The following is a 23,506-nucleotide window of genomic DNA, read 5'->3' on the forward strand; positions in this document are numbered from 1 at the left end:
TGATAAGAGCCGAACGGGCAGTTTAGGCCGTGTGCTGTTGAGCATTGGTAGGGAGATAAGTGTTTGCATGGAGAGCGTTGTAGGTGAGTGCCACTAGATAAACAGTTTGAACAGTTTTAGAGATGAGCTTAAGAGAGAAACATTTGAGAATTACATTTTCTCTTAACATGACAGGATTCAGTTTGCAGGAAGTGATAAAAGCGATCTGAGTGTTTGTAAAACGTGGTTTTGTAACCAGGCATGACCACGGAAAGATGCTTGATCTCTGCATCATCCATTGATCTCGAAAGCATCTTCATTCCCTGTTACTTAATCTAAAATCACTAATAACTAAATGTAAAAATATTAAACAAATAGTAATAGAACATAATAAAAAAAAAATTCTGCTGTAGTTTTGTTTTCAGTGTGGATAGACACATATAGTTGGAAATTTGTCAAATCATGCTTAGCAGATGGCAGAAATCATAAAGTATAATGTATACATTTGCCCCTTGCTGATGATGGAATTAAATCATTATAGCAATTTATCCAAGCAACAGGGCCAAAAAACAAAAATAAACTCAGGATTACCCATGATGCAGAAAACCTGTAGTTACATAATCAACCATATTTTCCCATAAGCACATTCTGAGCGTAAAATGAGTAAGATCCTATGTGGATCATTTAGACACTATTTACTGTTTCCTTTTCCTAACATCTGTCACCACGTCTTCACACACAAACCCTGAAATATGACACATTCCATAAAGCAGAAATGAATTTTTGCAGCTTGATCATTTTACTACATTTAAAAAAGCTGCTGCAACAGACTTCTACAACATTTTGTACCAACATCATTTCATTGTATGCAGTCAAGTGTATTTAATGTGCATTAAGTCTACAGGAATTTTATTTTCATTGTATGGCATAGTAAGTTTTTTATAGAATAGTATAGTGTAGTATAGTGTAGTATATTATGGTATATTATATTATATTATTTTTTATCAAAGAGCCTTTGTGGAAGCTGTGTGTATAAAGCAAAGTTCTTGCTTTTGGGGCGTGTGTGCACACGATCCTATTAAGAATCGTGCTCAGTCAGTTTCTACACTCTTGAAAAGGATGCTGCAAAAGGTTTTCATTCCCTAAAAAAACAAAGAGAATGTCTGCAACCCCAAAGATTCTAATTCGCTCTTTATAGGAATAATTTCTTTCTTATTCTTTATTGTCTAAATCAGGGGTTTCCATCTGGGTCCAAAGGGCCTCAAGAAAGTTGCTAGGGGTCAGTAGGAGTTTCAGTAAAAAAGCTAACGCAAATATTGTAGAAATCCACTAAACAGTATTATTATTTCATAGTCTCTCAGTGTTTATCTTCTTTTTTGCTACATGCATAATGTTTAAAATTGTCTATATTTGTATCTTTCTAGTGGGTTTTTTCTTATTATATTTCCCTTTTTTTTGCACTCAAAGTGAAATAAAATTTCTAAACAACAAGTCGTCTGTATAATATTATATTGACTATTTAATGTATCTAACAAAGTTTAAATGTTTCTTTACACAGCAAATTAAAGAATAAATGTCTTTTTTAATCTTATTTGGGGGTCTTAGCATCATACAGTTTGAAAACCCCTGTCTTAATAAACTTTTGTGAAACAAAAAGATGTTCAAATGTTAAAAGGGTGATCAGGTTGTTGGGTCAGGTGTTTTTGCCAAAACAATATTTATCATTATATAGTTTTAAGTGTGGGAATTAACATTATTATTATTTAATTAAATTGTATTGTAATTTAATCATGAATTATTTCATATTAAGAACCATTTGTTAATCAGGTCGTTCCAATGTTACACGCTCTTAATGGAAAGTTAAGCCAAAAATGGTTCTATGGTATCATAAAGCACCTTATATTTAAGACTGTAGGCCTTTAAAGTGGATTAATTTTATTGAGCAAATCATTTCTGAACATTGAGTGCAAACAAATTTGTTCAAACCCTCTGTTTGCCTGCGAGACATCGGCAGGACTCCGATCCACAAGTGAACTCTTCCTCAGTCTCTCTGCATGGAACACAGCATGCTATGACCCTGCCGTGGCCCAGATCTGCTGTTAAATCAGCTCAAAGAGGAGCCACTGAGATCTCCATGAACATACATAGTCCTATAAGTACAGTTTCCAGAAACACAGTCTGGCCCGGGCAGCATCACATACCCTGATGCCAATGTGTACCATTGAAGATAGTCCTGGCACATCTTCAGTGTTGAGTGCAGCTGTATCAGACGTCTGTGTGTCTGTATCTTTGTCTCCCTCTTTCTTTCTATCTTCTCTCTTTCTCTGCTCTCTACCTTTTTATGTGTTTTTTTCTTCTCACGCCGTTTGATGCGTCTGCCAAACCACACAGCCGCATTCTGTCAGAAACCACAGAGATCGCAGGTAAAGAGGCATCAGAAGACAGAAAGGTGTGCTGCAAACAACTGCTTCAACAAGCGTAATTAAACCTTGCCAACCGCCTCAAAGTCTCGTCGAGCCCCAGAAAGCCTTTTCTGATGTTTTTTTTTGTCCGTCTCAATCTAATTTTAGTCGCTCTTTGAGCAAAGGTTGTTTTTTCTTCATCGCCTGCCCTGTTTTGCATTCAGATGTAAAACTCAACAGCTGTGACTTGCCACAGTAAATGATTGTGCTCTTTTTCTTCAGTCTTGTGAATATGCATTGGCATGTGAAGCAGGAGACATTAGACAGACTTACGCATTTAGTGATTATTATGTTTGAACATCTTACCAAGGCTTAACAAAAAACTGATTTGGCAGCTTTCATTGCCGAGGTAATATTGGATAATTTCAGCAATTTTATTACACTGTTTGAATGACAACTTCCTAGTACTTTATTCATTGTTCTTTTCTTCGCAATTTTCTGCCATTCTGCCATTTCTTTTTGTTGATAATCATTTCAATCTTGGATGTGCTGTTTTAGTGTTTTCAAACTAAAACTTTTAAAGGGATAGATCAACCAAAAATACAAAAACCCTGTATTTTTCTAACCTTTATGACTTTCTTATGCAGAATACAAAAGAAGATATTGTGAAGAATGTCGGTAGACAAAAACAGTTGGTCCTTATTGACTTCTATTGTATGGACACAAAACCAATGCAAATCAATGGTGACCAACGGTTTTCATTTACAACATTTTTCAAAATAACTTCTTTTTTATTCTGCAGAAGAAAGTGAGTCAACAAGTTTAAAAAGACAAGAGAATAAATAAATTTATTTAAATAAATAAATAAATAAAAATTAGGTGAACTATCCCTTTAAGGAATTCATGATTGACTTTGTTTATTATTCACCATTCAACATTGACACCTATGTTGTCATTATTGCATTTGCATTCTTAATTATGATTGGACTTCTTTTTTTTTGCATTTATTAACATAATTAATTGTTATAAATTGTCTTATATCTGCGATAAGAGTGAGCGAGATCAAAATCGAATTTGTTAAAATTATTAATATGTATTAGTTTTTATTATTTAGTTCCCTTACATCTGCGATAAGAGCGAGCGAGATTAAATTTTTTATTTATATTACAATGATTAATATGTATTTATTTTAATTAGTTGTTTATCGTAGGCCCTTCTGCATACCAAACTACACCTCCCTGTAATCTTTCCTCATTGTCCCGCAAGGCTTATTTAGTTAATATGGAGACTGAAAGCTTAAACTATCTAAGCGATCTACTTATTTTCTTTCAGAGTAACACTTTGTATAAATGAGATGTTACTGTGAGCTGTGTTTTAATATGAGAATCTCTGCAGAGTGAAAAGATGTCTCCGGAGACATAGATATTAATGAATCAACCGGCATTCACAGTCACTCTAATTGAGAAAAATAAAAACCGATACTTCACGTCATAAGACTTCCAGAATCGAGTATTAAAATATTTAAAGCTGTTTTACGTTACATAACGCTGCATTTGCATGTTCGTGAAGTCTTTAGTTCTCTCTTTGACCTCCTTCTGACTTTCTTCAAACGACTTTGATTGCCGTCTGAGATGAGGAGATACATTATTGTTCTAGTAGATGGGTGGATGTTCACCGCCGAATGAAGAGTGATGTGTGGCTCGCTGCGAGTAGGTGTGCCGGTTGAACAGGGCCATGGAAAGCATGTCATTATGATTGATTGAAAGCCCGTCTCTTTGTTGTTCTCTGTTTAAAGTTCACAGCGCTGTGGAGGTGTAGCAGCCTCTGCTTTGAAGTGATTGATGACTGCTGCGAGATCTTATACCTGAGCTCTATGTTGCTCGCTTGCCATAGGCCAAGAAAGCCGCCGTTTCCATGGATACCGTTACAGAAATCCGCTCGTCATACCTGATTGGTCGTGGCCTGCGGTGGGTGGGTTGTCCTTGCCAGCAATCTGGCCGTGGTCCACTGCTTGTGTTTGAGAACTGTAGATGCTGAGTTCTCTTCAAGGTCTCCGAGGGCCTTCATAGCTGTCTGTCACATCCAATCAAACCTCAGGATCTGATACCGAGACGGTCCCATGCACGCCCGCTGTCCGTCAGTCACAAAGATGCAAAATAAATGCTAAAGCTTTGAGAGAAGAAAGTCAGAGGTCTCAACAATGGCATGCTGGTTTGACCGAGTGGAGTCGTCCTGAAATATATCTGCAGTAGAGACGCTCAGCGAGACTTTGGCTGGATCTCAGTGAGGTTCTGGCTGGGAATGGGTCTTGGAGCTCTGTGGAGTGTCATAGCAAGAGAGATGTCCTGTCAGTCAGCTATACTAAGAGGACACACACACACACACACGCACACAGCTTGTCAGCACACACAGGTATGCACATCATTACACAGGCAGGCGTCCATAGCAGGCATTTCCTTCTGACAAGCCCGCTGTCATTTTTCCGGGCCGCTGCGGAAAGCTTGCTCAGCCCGGTGCCTGGCGTGCTCTCACCTTGACGACGGGCAGAGAGGAAATCTGATCGTCACCTATGAATTATTGATTTTCTGCAAGGCTACTTCTCTACTTTATCGGAGATGTTTGCAACCGTCCACTACCAGGAGCAGGAAAGCAGTTACTTGCTCTCAACAAGTGTCGTTTGAATTCATCGACTCTCTCTCTCGCACACACGGTGAGAACGCAATGCAGAAAGCCGGTAGATGATATGCCTCACACACTAATAGGCCGTTTATGCAGAGTTCGTTTTTTGATTGACAACTACAACCCATACCTGAACAACGGCATGTTATAATGTTCAATATAAATGTCGAATGAGTGTGTAAAAAGTCTTTCACTTGCAATTATATATAATTGAGCACACTTTTTTCAGATGGTGTCTGTAGGCTGAACAATGTGAAAACCAGATCACATTTAGATTATAGTGTAGAAATAAATCAGATTTCACATTTTCTTTAGAATATCTTAGTGATCGCTTGTAGCTCTGAACACTTTGAAAAGTAATAGAACACCACTCAACAAGTTGAACGATACGATGTTTATTTCTGTGGAAGAAATAGTGTGGGCTGGCTGTCAAAGTTGAAGACACAGGGTTGGGGTACAGACAATAATAATAGGGATTGTTTTAGCAAACTTTCTCCACTAGAATTGAGTTAAAATAACATCATTTGTCTGTTGGTTTGCATTTGAAAGTCATATTTAATCCAGTTTACTAAAGATTTTGCTCTTTTCAGATTACATGTCACGGTTTGTTTTGGTCAAACTTGATCCATTGACGTTGAAAGTATAATTGTTAAAACCGAGGATTTCCAGTTTCCAGCATTCTTTGCATGAGACATGCATTAGGAAAGTATTTGAAGTGTTTGGTTCCAAAATAAGATTACATGTTTTTTATTATAATATCATGTTTTCATTGTGTTTTATTGTGTTAGTTAGCTGTATTTTTTTAAATATTATGGCTTAAATCAAAACAAACAAACTGCAGTTTGATCAAAATGAATTGGAATGCACAATAAAAAACATGATTTTTATTAAAAACTTCTCATTTTTATTAAGAGTTATGAAATGTGTTTTTCAGTAAAGATAATGTTATGTTTCATGTTTTTGTTTTATTTTTGAGTTTTGTTCTTATCAGTTGTTCAAAGAGTGGTGCTTGTGCGTAGCCTGCATGTGGGAGGTTACATTTATAACTGTAACTTCTGTACGTTTTGTTAACTTGTGTTTATAATATTGCAAATTCAAGCGAGAAACCTATTTTTTTTTTTGTTCTGGATGAACTATCACTTTATATATGTGCAACCGAACATATTTTATGTACTGTATTTTCAGCGTTTGCATTCAATGTAACAATCATTCATCATAACGTTTATATCTGCACTGCATAAAAATAGAAGCAAACACATGCTTGCGCCTCTCCTGATCTCTTATGTTATTTTTTAAACAACACTTGTGAGTTTGATCTCACATTTACTAGAGCTGTAATGACAGTGTCTTCAGCCACTTGACCTTGATGTGTTTCAGAGTGATTGTGAAGAGAGGCAAGAGGAAGCTGGCCGATTATGTTCACAGTTTGAGCTGTAAGCAAAAAACAATGTGTCCTCTGAATAATCTTATTTGGTCAGCAGGAGCTCTTCCTGTTTACAAAACACACAGCAGTGGCACATTACGGTATAGCTGGAGTCTGCAAAAGCATGTGTGATAGATAGACAGCCAGACAGACGGACATACTTCATTGATCCCTGATGGGAAATTCATATGCAAATCGCGTGCTTACGGCACAAATAAAACGCACGCAACACGCACAGCGTACAGCACGCTCGGTGTAATCAAACAAGACTGATGATTACGCTCTGGATGTGCTTTTACGCATATTGTACACCGGGGGCAGATTTCCTTTCTGTAGTTTAAATCAAAGTACCGTACACTTGTATTTCCAGTAAATTGACTCAGTAATGTCTTATTTTGTCAGTGGATTTGTTCGAAATATTAGATAAATAGTTTTGCGTAATGTTTCAGCATATTAGGTCCCGCGCCAGAATGCTAATGAATTCGACAAATCACTTTCCCACTGATTTTTTCTGACAACAGCTTGTCATTTTTATGGATCTCCATAATGACGTAGAAGTGGGTGCAAATGCCACGAAGTTAATGAGACATCTGTGAGCCTGTTTCCCTGTGAAATCGTACGTTTCACAAACTCGCCGATAAAACACGTCCCCAATCCAGCAAACCGCCCCCTTGTGACAGCGGCTCTCTCGTCCTCCGCTAGTTAGGGATTTAATTACGCCGTGAAATCTTCCGACACATTTCAACGAGACGAGAATCGTTAGCGGCGCGTCGAGAGCCTCTCGAAAGCCGACTCGCGGGCCGCAAATGGCCCGAAGTTCCGTGACGAATAGCTTATCAGGATCTGTCTCATTTTATGGCCTCGCATGAGTCACTTTTTCTGTCAGTTTATCTCAAAGATGAGACCGGGATATTAGTATCCTGGATAAATGTTTGTTTGATTTCCTTTCTTGTGTGCCGCAAGGTGCGTTTATTATTCGCTGCGTACATGCCATTGTAAAGGACAAAGGGAAGTAATTTCTTTTGACATAACAGCTTTTCAAAAATCGTGCCAACTCTATAGCTCTCCAGTTGTGATGATTTAGCACCGAGGAGAAGCCAGAGACACCAGAATTGCAAGAGGCCTTCACCAACTGAACACACTTGTATGTGTTTCATTCTCATCACATACTGGATAAAGGAGCGATGGGGTTTCGTGAGCTTTTCTGTTCTGTAAAGCTACGAACAACTCTCATAACTTTTATCAAGCCAAATGAAATACAGTCCACATGTGTACTGTAGAGAATCAGCTGTTTCTCACCCAACGCAGCGTGACGCGGGGTCAAAGCAATAGCTCTTACCTTGCTATATAATCTACAAGTCTGATTATGACTCGGCTTCATCATTTTGTCGGTGACTCACAGGTAGCATTCATCCAACTGCTACGGATCTTTTAACCCTAGCGGTGAAAAGATAATAAGCTGCCGTCATTAATTGATGAGCGTGTATGAAAATGAGTCCGTTATGGACAGAATGAGACCATGTAGGCGAAGACAGAGGACCAAAATCCTGCTGATTTTCCCGCACCAGGCTTCCAGCTAAATTGGCAATATCCAGATTAATGTCCTTTCAGCTCCAGGTTTCCACCACGATGGTCATTAAAATCTACACGGTGCTCATTTGAAACGTGGGGGGTGACTTCTTTTGAAAATGAATGAAATGATGCCTGTGCCCCTGGACTTTGACATTCTCATAAATGCAGGTATCACCCAGCAGGTATGGGGATTTCTGACATCAGCATTTCCTGCGTATCGACGGCGCATTGGGAAATGTTGAGCCCTGCGTTTGGCGACCGCAGCCATCCATATCCTCATGCAAATGTTTCTCTTCCTCCCCTCGTATGTCAGATGCTAATTAGCAAATATCTAATTAGTGTTAGAAGATTAATCACTCTGGGGAGAGATGGCTGGGGGGTTGCGCCAACGAGACGATCCGATTGTGACAGAGATACTTGCAGAGCTGCTTCACGCCAAAACAAACGGAAAACACAGAATCAAAGCGTCTGCTGATTGATCAGGCAGTGTTCCTGTATCTACTTAAATGTCACATTGGATAAGTGTCTGTCAAACAAAACAAGGTTTATTTACGGTGAGGTGGACAAACATACACTGTCAAAGCTTTACCTTCTGCGCTATATCTTTGGCCTGTAGCCTTGGTGATAAAATACCTTTATATAGTAGAATGGTGTACCATAGCATAAAATGCATAGCATGTCTATTTTAAGAGCTTTGATATATGTATTCGCAAATGTATACGCAAGTAAGGTGGGCGTACCCGTAAGCACAATACTTACATTTCCGTCACACGCTTGCAGTATTCCACCAAATACTATACACTGGATAACTGGCCAATCATTGCACACCTCGCTTTTCAGAGCGACGAGCTTTGTTAAAAATCAGGGAGGTTTTCAGAGAGGCGAAGCAAAGAGGAGATACAAACATGCACGGAATGTGGAAAATACAGCATTTTTGAACCTTAAATCGTGTATACACATTGCATTACATCTAAAACAATTGATATATTCGTTTAAGCCATGTCATATGAGCCCTTTAAAGTAGTCGATCACCTTAAAATTAAAATTTCATAATTCAGACAAGCCATCGGTGTCTTTAATTCTTTGTCAAGAACAATTTGAGGCTTATGAGGAAAGCTTTCCAGGGTTCTTCTCCACATACTGGACTTAAACGGGGGCTGTTGCTTAATGGAGACATCATATGAAAACCCCACTTTTTCTGTGTTTAAGTGCTATAATCAGGTCCCCGGTGCATCTAGCAACCCAGAAAATGTGAAAAATGAGAACCAAGTATGTTTGTTTTGGTGTGCATTTCCCTGGAAGCATGTGAAAAACCGAGCCGTTCAGATTTCACTCCTGTTGTGATGTCCAAAGCGGATTTTATTATCATGTTACCGGCTAAAGTTTGTGGATAACATGCAACGTAGTTGCTGCAAAGATTCAAAACCTAGGAGGAGACAGCAGTGGATTTATAATTTTTTTAGTGGAAATCCCTCAGAAACCATAAGAAAAAACCTGCTTGTTTGCGCGATTCACTTCAAACTGGAGTGAATTTTCAACCTGGGACAGCACAAGCAGGATTAGCTTCAAAGTTATTCCTCAAGAGGGACCGAGACCGATTGAAAGAGACAAAACGGATGATGCAAGTAATATTTATCAACAGTCTGAATTGACGTAAATGTACCGTATATATAGGAGGATAACGTTAGCATATGATAGCGAAGGGAGCTAAGTCAGTTACAGGCTAAATAGAACATTCAAAGCCAGTGTTAAATTTACTGAAAATAAGTGCAGATGGACACTTTGAGTTTAGCTGTATGAATGTTAATACATTATGTGCGTTAATATGTTTAGCTGCGGCAAGCTGTTTGTTTTGCTAATGAACAGGGGCGAACACTTAGTTTCATTTTAAACGTCTGTAATCATTTGTGCTTAGGCTGAAAAATTATTCACGTTGTGTGTGTAACATTATAATTTGTCAACGACAAGCGCTCAAATCCACGTTATTCTGCTGAGATCTCAGGTGCACAGTTTCGTGGATTTTAGGTAAACATACACGCACAAAGTGTGCGCCACTTGCTATGACAGATTGTTTTGTCTCCGGACGAACGATTTGAGACATTTAAGACAAAACTAACCACAGAGGAATTCAGGAAATATCATTTAGCTAAACCATTGCCATAGCAGTACTACACATGTGTTGTGTTGACAAGCTGGATGGGGCGGTGGGGTCCGCTGTAACTCATTATCATTTAAAGAGACATCCACTAAAACAGGTTGTTGTGAGCAGAGCTGTTTCGACGAGGCAAGAAGGGTTTTGTATACACAGCCATTGAGTGTTTTTTTGCAAAATATGTTCCAGACATTTCATGAAGACACTAATAAATCATACCAACTTGTTGAAGGCAGTTGTATGAGGAGACCTTTAAGGTCCAAATTTCAGGCTCTACACGACACCAGCCGTTGAATAAGTGTATTGCCTAGGGAAACAATTAGTAATTTTCCAAAAAAACAAAATACTTTTTAAACATAAATATATGGCTTGCATGCATCGGAGTGCCCCCATGAAGCGCGTCCATGACTTCATGAACTACATAATCACATGTGACATAAGCAGAAGTTGTGGAGAAAGAAAGAAGTTCAAAAGTTCTTGGATGTTGAATGACACGTCATATGTTTTTATGCAAGATTTTGTTTGAAATATTCTGTTCAAGTGCATATCAGGGATGTTTAAACCTTATTGAAATTTTGAAATCAGGCGTGACATTTCAAACGTGATTGCGCTATACGGAAGTCATGGACGTGCGTTGCGAAGGCAGGGCAAGCCATATCTTAATGTTATGTTAAGTTTATTGTCACTTTCAAACATTTAAACGTTTAAAATCATTAAAATTCACGAGATTGTTAAATAAGTTAGATTTAACTTAAAAATTTAGGGCAGCTTATGAACTCAAGGTTTTGTATAGAGTTTTTTAATATGCTACAGTATCCAGGCAAACGTTACGTCAGCTAAATAATATTCTTGAGTCAGGCTGATAAAATTCACTCCAAACCACTCTTCATAGTTTTGGAATGTTTAATAATCCCAAGCTAATTAGAAACCCGAGGCTTTGTCGTTTTTTTCTTTCTCTTCTGTCCTTTCAGAGGAACAGGCCGTGTTTGCAGGTGAATGACAGGTTACTCTAATCAAACTGATCTGGCTTTTATCTTCACGTGGGAGCTGCTTCTCATGTAAAAGAGAATGCTAGAAACTGGACACGGAGCGAGAGAAAAGGGCATAAGTAATCCCGCCGCCATGATAGCCTTTGTTCTTCCTCTGCTGAAAGGGAATATTTGATCAGGGCCACCTCTCTGCAGAGAACCACGTTCATCAGCCTATAAAACGGTGTTAGTTAATAATAATCATACCCTGAAAACCTTAATGTGATTTTTTTTGAGGGAATGACGTTTCTGTACATTGCAAAGTAACATTATGAAGGATTCTCCATCAATTGTTTTGATTCAAGTGTTCTTATTACAAAAGTAAGAGACAATTTCATATTTTCATTTATTCAGCATTACTAGATGTATTGTGGTTATTCATTCCAGTGTCGGATGAATTTCAGCAATATCAAACCTCAGGAGTGACATAAAGTCATCCGACATCAATGTGAGAAACTGACAGCGTGACAAGACACATGAAAACTTTGATGAAAATCGAGGTCATCACACAAAAGAATATTTTTGAACAATTCCTAAATACATACAAACATTATTTTTGTATTGCATAGAAGTGAATATGATATTGATCTTGATCCTGTTGTTTTGACCTCTTTCTCCAGTTTTCATTTTCTACAAGTACATGCAAATAAAAACAATATTTTTATTTGAAATGTGGGAGAAATATTGTTAGTAGTTCACAGAATGAAACCAAAATAACAATTTTACCTAGAAATTATATATGTAGAAAAACTGAAAACAATATTGAAATGCTCTGTTAATTTTTTTTCCGTGGCTTTATCTATAGAAATCATTTTTTTTTCATTTACTAGAAAATGTACAGAATAAAATATTACATATTATAGTGGTATAAAATTACAATTTACAATTCACTAAAATTGCTTAGGCATGAATTGAACATAAGCAGTTATAGCGCCATTGCTGTTATATTGGAAGTAATTTACAATATGCAGAGACTGTCAAGTACATGTCTGACGGCATTTCAGTGCGACATAGCAGAGAGGAGCTTCTATGTAAGCAGTTTTACAGATAGCCTTTGGCTGCGTGGTGGCCAGCAAGAGCCACGTCTACATTCTGTTTTGTGTTTAATTGGAGTCTCACGTAGTCAGGCGTAGTGCTGGAGGAAATCTAAAAAGACACTCAGTGTATATTAATAGCTGTTGATAAGATGCTTGGCTCTCATCTTCGGGTGGGATGAGGGGAATCTCAACTGCAGCAACTGGCACAAACCCATCCGAATGACATTGGATTGGAAGATTCATCCAAATGTGGCGTAACCCAGCCAACGGCGTTTAGGATCATTTGCATATTGTAGCAAGCTAGATGACTGACAGCCACAGGCAGACCTGTGGGGTGATTAGCCCAAACCCATGACAGCATGAAATGTAAGAACAGATTGTGCACTAGGGAATGAACTACTGCATCTCTAGAGATATCCGTTTCCAATGATAATAGAATTGAACTGAATGTTTTTGTATATGTTAAAAGTACATGTGTGCCTGTTTATATAGCTTACCTTATTAACAAACATTATCAGGAAATCATTAAAACTGATAATTCTTACCTGTAATGTAATGTACCTAATACATATTCATTATCCAGTCTAAACCATCTCGCCCACCGTATAGTGCTCTTGTATCTATCACATGAAAAGAGAATATATATTTTTTCATTATTCAGGTTGTGTGTTTCATTATGTCCACAACTGTATTTAATTTTACAACTTTAGTTTTTATCCAAAGGCTTTGATTGGGTTAACCCCCAAAATTTGACCCAGCACAGGGTATAAACAACCCGGCATAGGTACATTTATAATGCTGATTGTAAAGAACCCAGAATGTTTAAAAGTGCATATCTCCTTCCACTCCTTAAATTTATTCTAGTGAAGAGATGAATTGCTGACCTATTTGTGTCTCCTGATCAAAGCCTTGCATGCAAAAAAAACCATTTAAATGCTATATGTGCTATATGCAGTCCATGCTTCATACAATGCGGTTTACATCACCTACAGTGTCTACTGCACAATTATGAGGAATTGTAAAGCGATATGTTTTTGTGTTAAAGTGTAAAATATTTCATTTAAATGATGCATTCTTATTAGCCCATCATGGTGTCGCATACATAAAAATGCACCTGCCTCTGTAAATTTCACCACTTGGGAGCATGGAATAACTGCACCATCAAACAGTAAGTGCTCTCTATTGCTTTAAAGTTTGGAAAGATCCCACACAAGTATTTCTGAACAGATCCTGCAGTCTAGTAATAGAACATGAGAAGTGCAGCATTAAAAGCAGTTGATGGTACCGCCCAACTCGAACTCAATACACCAATGCCTCTGTTTGTCCTCTTCAAATTTGGCACCGATGACGGACCAGCTTTATAATAGTGACTGTAAGTGAGAATTGGATTTAGGTACCCAAAACTGCTCACAGGTCAGCGTGAAGCGTAGGAAAGGCATCCTAAGTAGTAAGCTTTGCCCAGCGGGGGCAGGAAGCTGACCCATATGGGAGAGGATGAAAACCAGCAGGCTGTGCTTGGCTATGTTAAACCCATGGGCACAGGGCAACCATGTGGCAGCTTGGAGCTTTGCAGGAGCACTGGTCATCAGTTAGTCACAGAACACCTTAAAAATGACACGATAGATCAAATTTAGGGACCGGATTCGCTTCATGTTGTCTGTGCCTGTCTGGGTGAGACTAGATGAAAATAATGATTCCTCAATGTAGAAATTGTGACAGAATAGTTGTTACAGTGATACGTTGACAAAAATCATCCTTTCACACTGATTCCACTCATGAGGCAAGTTATTTCTCACTCTCTCTTATAATTTCCTTCATAAACATCATCAGACACATCCCACCCCTCCCTTCCAAACTGAACCGAAGCTCCTGCATTGTGTGGAGTAAGTGAGGCACAGAGCTCCGCTCTCCAACTCCACCACCGGCTCACAACTGCGCGCTATTGTTCCAGGATTTCTCATCTCTGTTCTGCCGTTTTATTCACGTAACTTTCTTTAACGTTTACCCCCGTAACTAAACATGTAATGGAGGTAACGGAAATGACCGCGAGCAGTGTTTACAAGTAGATGTTGTCGCCAGATTGACTTCGTTTGTAAATTTGCGCTATAGCACCCGTTCTCCAATAGTACCTGTTTAAAGGATTTCTGACAGAGTTCAGAGACGGTTAACCCGAGGAGAGATGCAGCACCCGGGCATGCACAGGACGAAGGCGCTCGGGCACGATCCAGGTAAGTGTCGCTTCACTCACTGACATCAGCGCGTTCTGTCAACGGCGCGCGAAGGTGCCGCGGGCAAATTGCGCGCTTTGGTGAGACGCGATGGCTTTTCTCCGTAGCGAGTAAATTTACGCGGCACAGAAAAAGCAACTGATGATTTTAATGTAGATTAAATGTATTTGGGAGGGTTTTGTAACAGAATAAACATGCAAGTTTGATTTGTTTCGATTTAATGTATGAAGCTTGTCAAAAGAACGCGAGCCTTATTACGCAGTTTAGTTGTAGTTAAACCACAGTAGACACACATTTATGTCTCACTTTAGTAACCATAGTTTAACTGTAGTAATACAAATGGCGATAGCCGATTATTGTTTCTTTTACAATTTGGTCAGTTTTCTTTAGGGCAACTCTACCAAGACATTATGATCATTCATTTCTCTTCATTCCTCTTGGTGTTTTTTTGTAACTAGAAATGATCTAACTGTAAATAGACGTGAAATATAAAAATCTTCTTAGTTCTTTATTTTTGTGTGTCTTGTCTTTTAACATTTAAAGTAGTTTTTATTCCTAAGGCCTGACTGTATGTTATTACATTATCTTACCTTTTCATGATCTAAATAATTGAAAGGCACATTGATTTATAACACAAACTATTATTTGTTCAGACATGCCACAAAGATAATCTTTGTTAAAAAGATTTGTATTTATTTATAAAGTCATATGCACATTTTAATTGTGTTTTTATTCAAACTCTTAAAGGATGAGTTCACCCCAGAATGAAATGTCAGACCAATTTCTCATTCCATAATTTTGCTCGTTTTCCTGAAACTCAAATTGCTCTTTATCATGCAGTGATGGTGTATAGTTGATGGCGATTTATACTGCAAAGCTCCGAAAAGGACAAAAAGCATCATAAATGAATCCATGGCTTGTGTGCTATATTTCAAGTCTTGGCAGAATAAATTGCCGCACACTTTCCTTGGACATAAAACCCCGAGTTCAGACCTCCTGTCTCGCTTTATGACAGAGAGTACAGTACACCAAGATTAAATGTACATTTTAACTTTGAAAACAATCAAATGAATGACTTGAGTAGACTGTACTTAAGCCTAATTACCATAACCGAGCAATGGAGATCCCCAGCTGTTTTTTTGTCGTTCTGTCTCTGTTGTATCAGCATTAGTATGATTCATCCGCATGCTGTGAACAATGCCCAAGAAACAATATAGTTAATAACTGAGCCTTTTTAAACTTTCATTGTGATTAATGCAAAGGAGAAGGGCAAATAAGCTTTTCACAATATTTGACATGGCATAAAGCATCCCATACAACTCCAATGACTAGACACAATAAAAGTCACGTCCTAATGGATTATAAACTCGTGTAAACCGAAACCCAATGTCTATAGCATGATGGAGAGGACACACAAGGTGGATAAATTGCCCAGAGGTCCAAACTGAAATTAAATGCTCTCCAGCAGATGCTATGGTCAGTGTATGTGAGTGTGTGTCTGCGCACGTGTGCTGTAAAAGCATGCTCGCTCCCAAATCGAATGCGGTCCATCCGAAGACCTCTTCTTCATCTCTACACGAGAGCGTAGCCGTGCACTTCAGGGAGTCGGGGAGTGAACGCAGTCATATCTCTGCTTTTACGAGCCTCTCAGAATTAGACTGGCATGAAGCAATTTACCTCAGCCCAGGCCTCTTAGTCCACAGATGCAGGAGACGGGGAGAGAGGAGGGGGTTATTGAGAAGCCTCCCGTCCAGAATGTGTGATCAATGGCAGCCTGTAGCACCCCAATGCCTGTCTGTATCATTTCGAAGCTCAGCGGGCAATCTCCCCACAACTTCACCTCCGTCCACCTTTCGGAAAGACAACTGGGGTGTTCAAAGACCCCATCTTGTCCATTTACACCCCCTACATGAGAAGGGCACGGCTATAGCATCAGCTATCATGTTTTACAAAAGCGAACATGTGTTCGCGGTGCCACAAGAGCAGCTGTGCTTTTAAACATGCTGTGGGATGTGTACAGTAAGAGTTTGCAGGAAGAACACGGATTACTACATTTCTGAGGAAAGCCCCAGAAGTGGATGTGGAGAGGCGAGCTGTGTTTTCCGCACTCTCTTTAAGCTCTTTTGAGCCTTGGCTGTCTAATTAACGGTAGTTTTGCATCGGCTCTTGAACTGGAAGAACCCGATTTTAAAATTGAAAAATATGGAATCCATTAACCTCGCAGGCAAGGGCCACTTGCTGGCATCTCATTAGAAGAAAGGGAAATTGAGCAACACAGGAAAATCTATTATTGTTTTAATAAGCCAACAGTTTGTTAATTTACGGGACTTTAAGTGTAACAGCAATTTTTCATCAATACCAGTTAATGGGATAGGCTTATTGGGTGCTGTGTTTCATATAGCCTCAATAAACACTGCATTGATGGATACACTATACAGCCAAAGAGAACAATAAGAGACCATTTCAGTAGTTTCTTTATTCAGCATTTCTAGATGTGATGTGGTCATCCAGTGCCGCTTGAATTTCAATACAATCAAACCTCAGGAGTGACCCAACATCATTGTGAAAGGCTGACAGCATGACAAGACACATGGAAACTGTGATAAGAATTGAAGTTTTCCTGAAATATTACTGTGGTGAAAACGGACTTGTTTTCTTTGCAGTATTTGAGGTCTGAAGAAAACATTTTCTGTTATTTTGACCTATTTCTCCAGTTTTCATTTCCTGCGAATAAAAGCAAATACAAACCATTTTTTTTATTTTGGGAGTAGTTCACGGAACGAAACCAAAAATATAATAATAAATAATTTTACCTAAACACATGCCTAGAAATAGTCGTTTCAGAAAAACTGAAAATAACTCTTATAGGCACAACTCTTATCTGCATTGCGGAAGCACGTCCAGATGTTTATAGTGTAAATAAAAACTGAGCTTGTAATCGTGGTGCGGTCACCATGTGGTTAAAGGGATAGTTCACCCAAAAACGATAGCTCACCCTCATGTCATTTCAAACCTGAAAGGCTTTTGTTCTTCTGCACAACACAAAGATATTTTGAAGAATGTCGGTAACCAAACAACACTGAACCCCATTGACTTCTATGTATGAGAGGCATTTCTCAAAATATCTCTTTTTGTGTTCCACACTTTTTGAGTAACATGAAGGTAAACAAATTATATAGAGGTCTTATTTTTGTATGAAATATCCCTTTAAGTCAGTTTGTTAACACAAAAGCTTGTTGTTTAAAAAAAAAGGGCGGACCGTGTTTGTGTTTTCAGTATGTTTGTATGCATGCTTGTGCTCGCATGCAAGATCCAGTGTTCAGCCAGTGCCAAGTTCATCAGTCTCACAACAGGCTTTTATTAACACTCGGATTAATTGATATTGATTTATCTGATCGCTCTTTGGCACACCGTTTTGCTAATCTGAACAATGGAACATGTGATAGATTATTCAGGGGTTATTGATGGGTCTGTTGTCTTACCTCAGCTGTTTTGCGGTTTAACATCTTTAATTCAGAATTTTACTTTCTTTTCAAATATCATTCTTGGAGACTGGGTGTATAAATGTTGTTCGGCATATTAAACCTTTGGGAATTATTAACATAGATAGTAATTCGCCGAGAACAGAGAAAGTCTAATGAAACACATGGGGAAAGCGGATCTGTGGACGCAGGTGTTTGGGACCTGGCTGAGATGCCCCGAGCTCTTTATGTGTTAAACTTCGCACATTACGGCCTCTGCTCCAGGGTCACACTGGAGTGGGTTAAAGACGCTACGACCAAAGGAAAATTACCAGATGAGAGATGGAGAGCTACTTTGTTGTGATGAATTGCTGTGAAGCAGAACGTCCTCGCAGGAACTCCGATGTAGACGTAAAAGAGCGTTACATGGCTGCCATTCCTCTGGGACCTTTATTGCTGAAGGTCACAGCTGCATTGTGACATGAAACATGGTCCACTCTGCCCTATACGATCAATCTCTGCCGTCCCGCTCATTTTTCTGTGTCGCGTGAAGGGGCAGCCGAATCTCTGTCCTTGCCTTCTTCCCACCTTCACGTCTTTCCTGCGAGACTGATTCAATACGGTTGCGGTACTTTGGCATGCTGCGTTTAAGTACAAAACCCTGCATCTTATTCTCACAAAGCACCAGCGGTCCAGTTAACCAGGTGCTAAATCCACTTAAATAGCAACGCGCTGTATTCAAATGAAGTCATTTTGTTCGGCGCAAACAACTTTTTTATGTAAATTAGGTTCATTATAGATTGTGTCTTAATTACAAAAGTCAGCGCCATACTATGGAACGCCAGAAGGTAAACACGGTTTGTTTCAAAACAAGGATTTTGTATGTCTGGTGTACGGTTTTGATTCAATGATGGAGAAATATTACGAACCCTTGCATGCTCATTCTCACGCGTTAATCGCCTGTGTTTTTGTCCCTTTCCCATTAGCACCTCTCCATCATACAGGTGAGAGCAGAGGTGAGAATTATGCATGATCATGTCTGTGCTTGTTCTTTTGCTTTACGCTATAGTGTCCTCACTTGTTGAAACATGGCTCTGTTCCGTATTTGCCTCGGGACACAATCGTACGAGCACGGATGAAAATAAATGTTTAGAGAGGATGGATCGGATGATTGGTGCATGATGTAAAGCACAGGAACAGGCAGGTTTTACAAACAGGTCCCTCTTTTTGCATTTGGCTTTCTGCATTATCAATGGGTTCGGTGGCACAATGTTTTTTGTGTAGTTTTAGTGGTACCATCTTGTTTTGCAAGACAGAGATAAAGTGGGGCTTGATCCCACGGTGAGAGCGCTGGCCTAACGATGGCAATGACAAATAAGCAGTGGTAAACCTGGTTGGGGGAGGTAAGGGTTGGGAGAGGGATGAGTAGCCCACTCATCCATCACTGACCAACTCGCATGCGATGCGCACAACCGCACAAACGCTCACTTTCTCGAACAAGTTTATGTGATATGTTATACATATGTCACAATGTTAAAGATTGACATATACTGTATAAGGATATGGAAGCAAATAAGAGACATAATGTTTTGAAATTTAACAGCCTATGAATATTTGATTTTGAATTATTTTACTTTGGAAACCATGTATCTGAATTTATTTGTTTCGAATTTACCTCTATGAAATTTAAATATGAAAACCGAACCATTGAACAGAACCAATGAACCGACGTCGGGCGGCCTATCAGAGCACGACAACCTGACTGTCTGTCATGATCCAAGAAGAGGCCAAGGCACGGATATTAAACCTGTTAAGAAGATGACTTCTAGGGAAAACGAAGGCGCTCCGGTAAGTTTGCTGTTTATGTACAATCAGACTCTACAGAACAAAAGTATGTTGTTGCTTATTATTTTTTGGAACTATTATTATTATTATTTCTCGACCGACGTCGGTTCGGTTCATTGGTTCGGTTCAATGGTTCGGTTCAATTGCAGACGGGCTCTGGGCTCAACTGTTTTTCCTATCCTGGGTAGCCCGCATGTTACCATGTGAATATTTAACTTGAATTTTTCGATTTGAATTTGAGCAGTCGAATTAGACATATGTTTTCTTTGAAAAGTATTAACTTGAAATTTAGATCTGAATAAGAGCAATCAAATTTGATCAATCTGAATGCATTTTATCTGAAATTCTGTAAGTTTATTTTTTTTGTATCTGAATTTGTGAGCATTAAATTCAGGTTTTTAAATTGGAAATCAAGAATTTTCATATTTAAATTTCATAGAGGTAAATTCGAAACAAATAAATTCAGATACATGGTTTCCAAAGTAAAATAATTCAAAATCAAGTATTCATAGGCTGTTAAATTTCAAAACATTATGTCTCTTATTTGCTTCCATGTAAGGACTTGTACATTACATGTATTAAAAACTTATACTGTTAGATTTTTTTTACATTAGTGAAACTCTAAAATGTGCTCTGTTTATAAACTGTATACTTTCAGTGTTATTTTAGTCAAATTAACAAGATTAGGAGAATGTGCTCCTGAATATTTGAGTACTAGCGTATGTAGCTCACTGACTGCTACAGTCATGGAGTAGATTAATGACCAAAAACAATGGTTTTATAAATTTGTTTTTTATTTTAATGCCTAAAATAACTAGATTATAAGATTTTTAACGCTTTGTTCTACAAGTCGACTTAAAACACAATTTTATGGTAATATCTTACGGTATGTGGAAAATACAGTGCTTTTGAACCTCAAATCGTGTATAGACATTGCATTACATCTAAAACAAGAGTGCTCCTGTGAGGGACTGTACAGTTTTTAAAAGATAAACTTTAAAATGTTGATCGCTTTTCTCAAGCAAATAGACAACAAACATTAATTCAAAAAGAGAGCTCGCGTTTTAAAAGGGAGTACAAATTGTTTGAAGTAATCCTCAAAACACTGTATGATCTTCAAAAAATAATAATAAAGTTGATAAATATCCGCTGTCAAGTATTAAAATCATCATCCCATTCCTCTTTAGAGTAGTGGACAGTATGCTGACGTAGTATAAGTGCTGTCAGTCTGTAAGTTCACATTCTCCTACAAACGAATAACTTAGAACTTAGAGTGTTAGAAACACATTTTTTTACATTGGACTGTAAATTACTCCCATCTATCGCACAAAGCATCGTGGGTGTAGGACATTTGTGGAAACAAAAATATGTCATCACTACCATGCGTTCCAAACAGGGTTTACTAACCCCTGGTGGTTGTGGGGGAATTGTAGGCGGTTTGTGAGTTGGTACCTTGTATTATGGTTGTCACGTTACCATAAACATGTCTTACGATACTATACCAGCTGAAGTATCTCGATACCAAGTAGTATCACGATGCTGTGCCATATAATTCAAATCTATACAAAAAAACACTATTAAACTTTGCACTAGAATATGTTATTGTATAAACTGTAGTATTTGATAAATTGTAGCAAATACTGTAGGAATATTTCGGCTACTATGAAAAGAGTCAAAAACATTAGTGTACATGACTTTTAGTAGTAAATACTAAAGTACACTAGATCATTTTTCACATGGGAAATAATTCAAATGTGGGACAAATTTCATTGCTACAGCAGTCTAAATAAAGGGAAATATAAGGTTTCTTTAAATGCAGAACTATAAAGGCCAGTAGGTGGCGTCCATTTTCAACGTAGTTGGTGAGTCATTTAACCAACTCCCGCCAATTTGAGTAATTAACTGGTCCCAGTCATTCAAAACACACATTCATTTAGCAGATAAACACCGCAAAAAGGCAGATGTAAGTGTTCAAATGAATATTAATGCACATATGCAACATTTACTACAGTACTATGATACTACCGTTTCAAAAATAGAGCGTCATCGCGGGTATTTTGAAGCTTTAGCATCGCGATACTACAGTAGCATCGGTACACCGTGCAACCCTACACTGTATGTCTACCAGTGTATAGAAAAATTGTTAAAATTAAAAAGGGAAAAGTTGCAAGTGTTACTCGGATTATTCAAATGTGATGTACATGTAAAATCTTAAAATAATCTGTCATTTAGGAACCCTGCAACATATTAAAGGAGTCATTCGCCAGAAGTGCGTGTTTTTCTTTGTCTTTTGTGTGTTATTAGACACGTGAAATTGCAAAAATTTAAGTGTCAGAAAAAAAATACACATTGTATTACATCTATAGCAAACAATAATATTCGTTTTAGCCGAGTCAAATGACCCCTTTAAAAAAAACATAGGCCTTTGTGAAAAAAGGGAATAATCAAACGCGTCAGATATAATGTAATTTGTTCATTGCATATGAAACTTAAATATAATTCGTTGAAATGTTCAGTAATAAATAAGTACAGTAAATAGTTGAGATTAAGGGGGTACGGCTGACAACCATAAACCCCTGCTCTATTAGATGCTCCATTACCACAAAGTCGTGTTCGACTCCAAACGGAAGGATTCGGGTTTAGGTCTGCAGCATGTCTGCGTGCAATGTGTGTTTGTATGGTTTAGGAAGTGCAAAGGCGAGTGCATAAGTGAAGCGGTTTGTTGATGAGATGTGCATGTGGTTTGGATTTCAAACAGATCAATGAAGAGAAAGTGAAAGAGAGAGGCGGGAACAAATCATATCATATCTGTCATTACGTTCGAATGACAGCTAACGTCTAGGGTATAAAATCAAACTGTGCTGCATTTTCTTTTCTTCCCACGAAGCCCAGAGTGTCTGCTTTTACACACAAGCTTCACAGTATCAACGCTAGAGTGTCATTTTGCAGTAAAAGTGTTAGAAGCATTGACTCATGGGTCTGTGGGACCGCAGAGGCCTTTCTCTTTGTGTCACACTGTGTTCTGTCTGCATCAAAAATAGAGCGTTACGCAAGGTGATGTGAGCGAGTCACTGCTCGTAAATGTCAAAACTGCGCGGCCGCTGGTGTAATTGAATAGTTCGATTCCCGTTCTCTGTGATGTCATACAGATGCACGGAAAGCGTTAAGAGAAGCGGGCTGAACAGATGTCAGTCAAAACGGGTCGTAATTGACGAACGGCGCATGGGCTGTCATCGATGTCGCTTGATAATTGTTCCTGTCATTAACTAAATGATTAGTGACACGCTCCCACGCCTCCAACAGGTGTGCTGTCAATACACACGCCAGCACACACATCTGTCTTCATATCTGCAGGATTCAGAAAGGATGTTTTAAACGCCGTCCTCCTTTTTCTCATTTTAGCTTGTTGCTTAGACGCTTCAGTGAGGGATGCCAGGCTTGTGGCGGATGAGGGGGAACGTGCTGTCATGTTTCCATGCCAACGGGGCACCAGATCTCATTAGCTGAAATGTAGGGGGTTTCTCTTAATTATGATTGAACTCTTCCTCTCCCCGCGGTCTTTACGGCGTGTCTCTTTATAACACTCTCTATACGTTCACGAGCAGCGTGAGGCTTTGTTGGTGAAGCACACCTCTGTGTCTTGGTAAATATCTAAAGGTTTAAGTTTAGTCGTGATTGACAGAGAAGCCGAGCAGCGTAG

The 23,506-nt window shown here is 38.7% G+C and overlaps 1 protein-coding gene across 2 annotated transcripts in view; it reads left to right on the forward strand.

The window, feature by feature from the left end:
* The first annotated feature begins 14,063 nt into the window (after positions 1–14,063).
* The window catches only part of tenm2b (teneurin transmembrane protein 2b), a 107,942-nt gene continuing 98,499 nt past the window's right edge, over positions 14,064–23,506 (forward strand). For both annotated transcript variants that reach the window (XM_056731894.1, XM_056731896.1), the window contains exon 1: positions 14,064–14,500. In XM_056731894.1, the coding sequence (XP_056587872.1) occupies positions 14,452–14,500 (49 nt within the window). In that variant the 5' untranslated portion in view covers positions 14,064–14,451. The remainder of the gene's footprint in view (positions 14,501–23,506) is intronic.

This window comes from Triplophysa dalaica, chromosome 19 (assembly GCF_015846415.1).
Source record: "Triplophysa dalaica isolate WHDGS20190420 chromosome 19, ASM1584641v1, whole genome shotgun sequence".
NCBI classification, from domain to species: domain Eukaryota; kingdom Metazoa; phylum Chordata; class Actinopteri; order Cypriniformes; family Nemacheilidae; genus Triplophysa; species Triplophysa dalaica.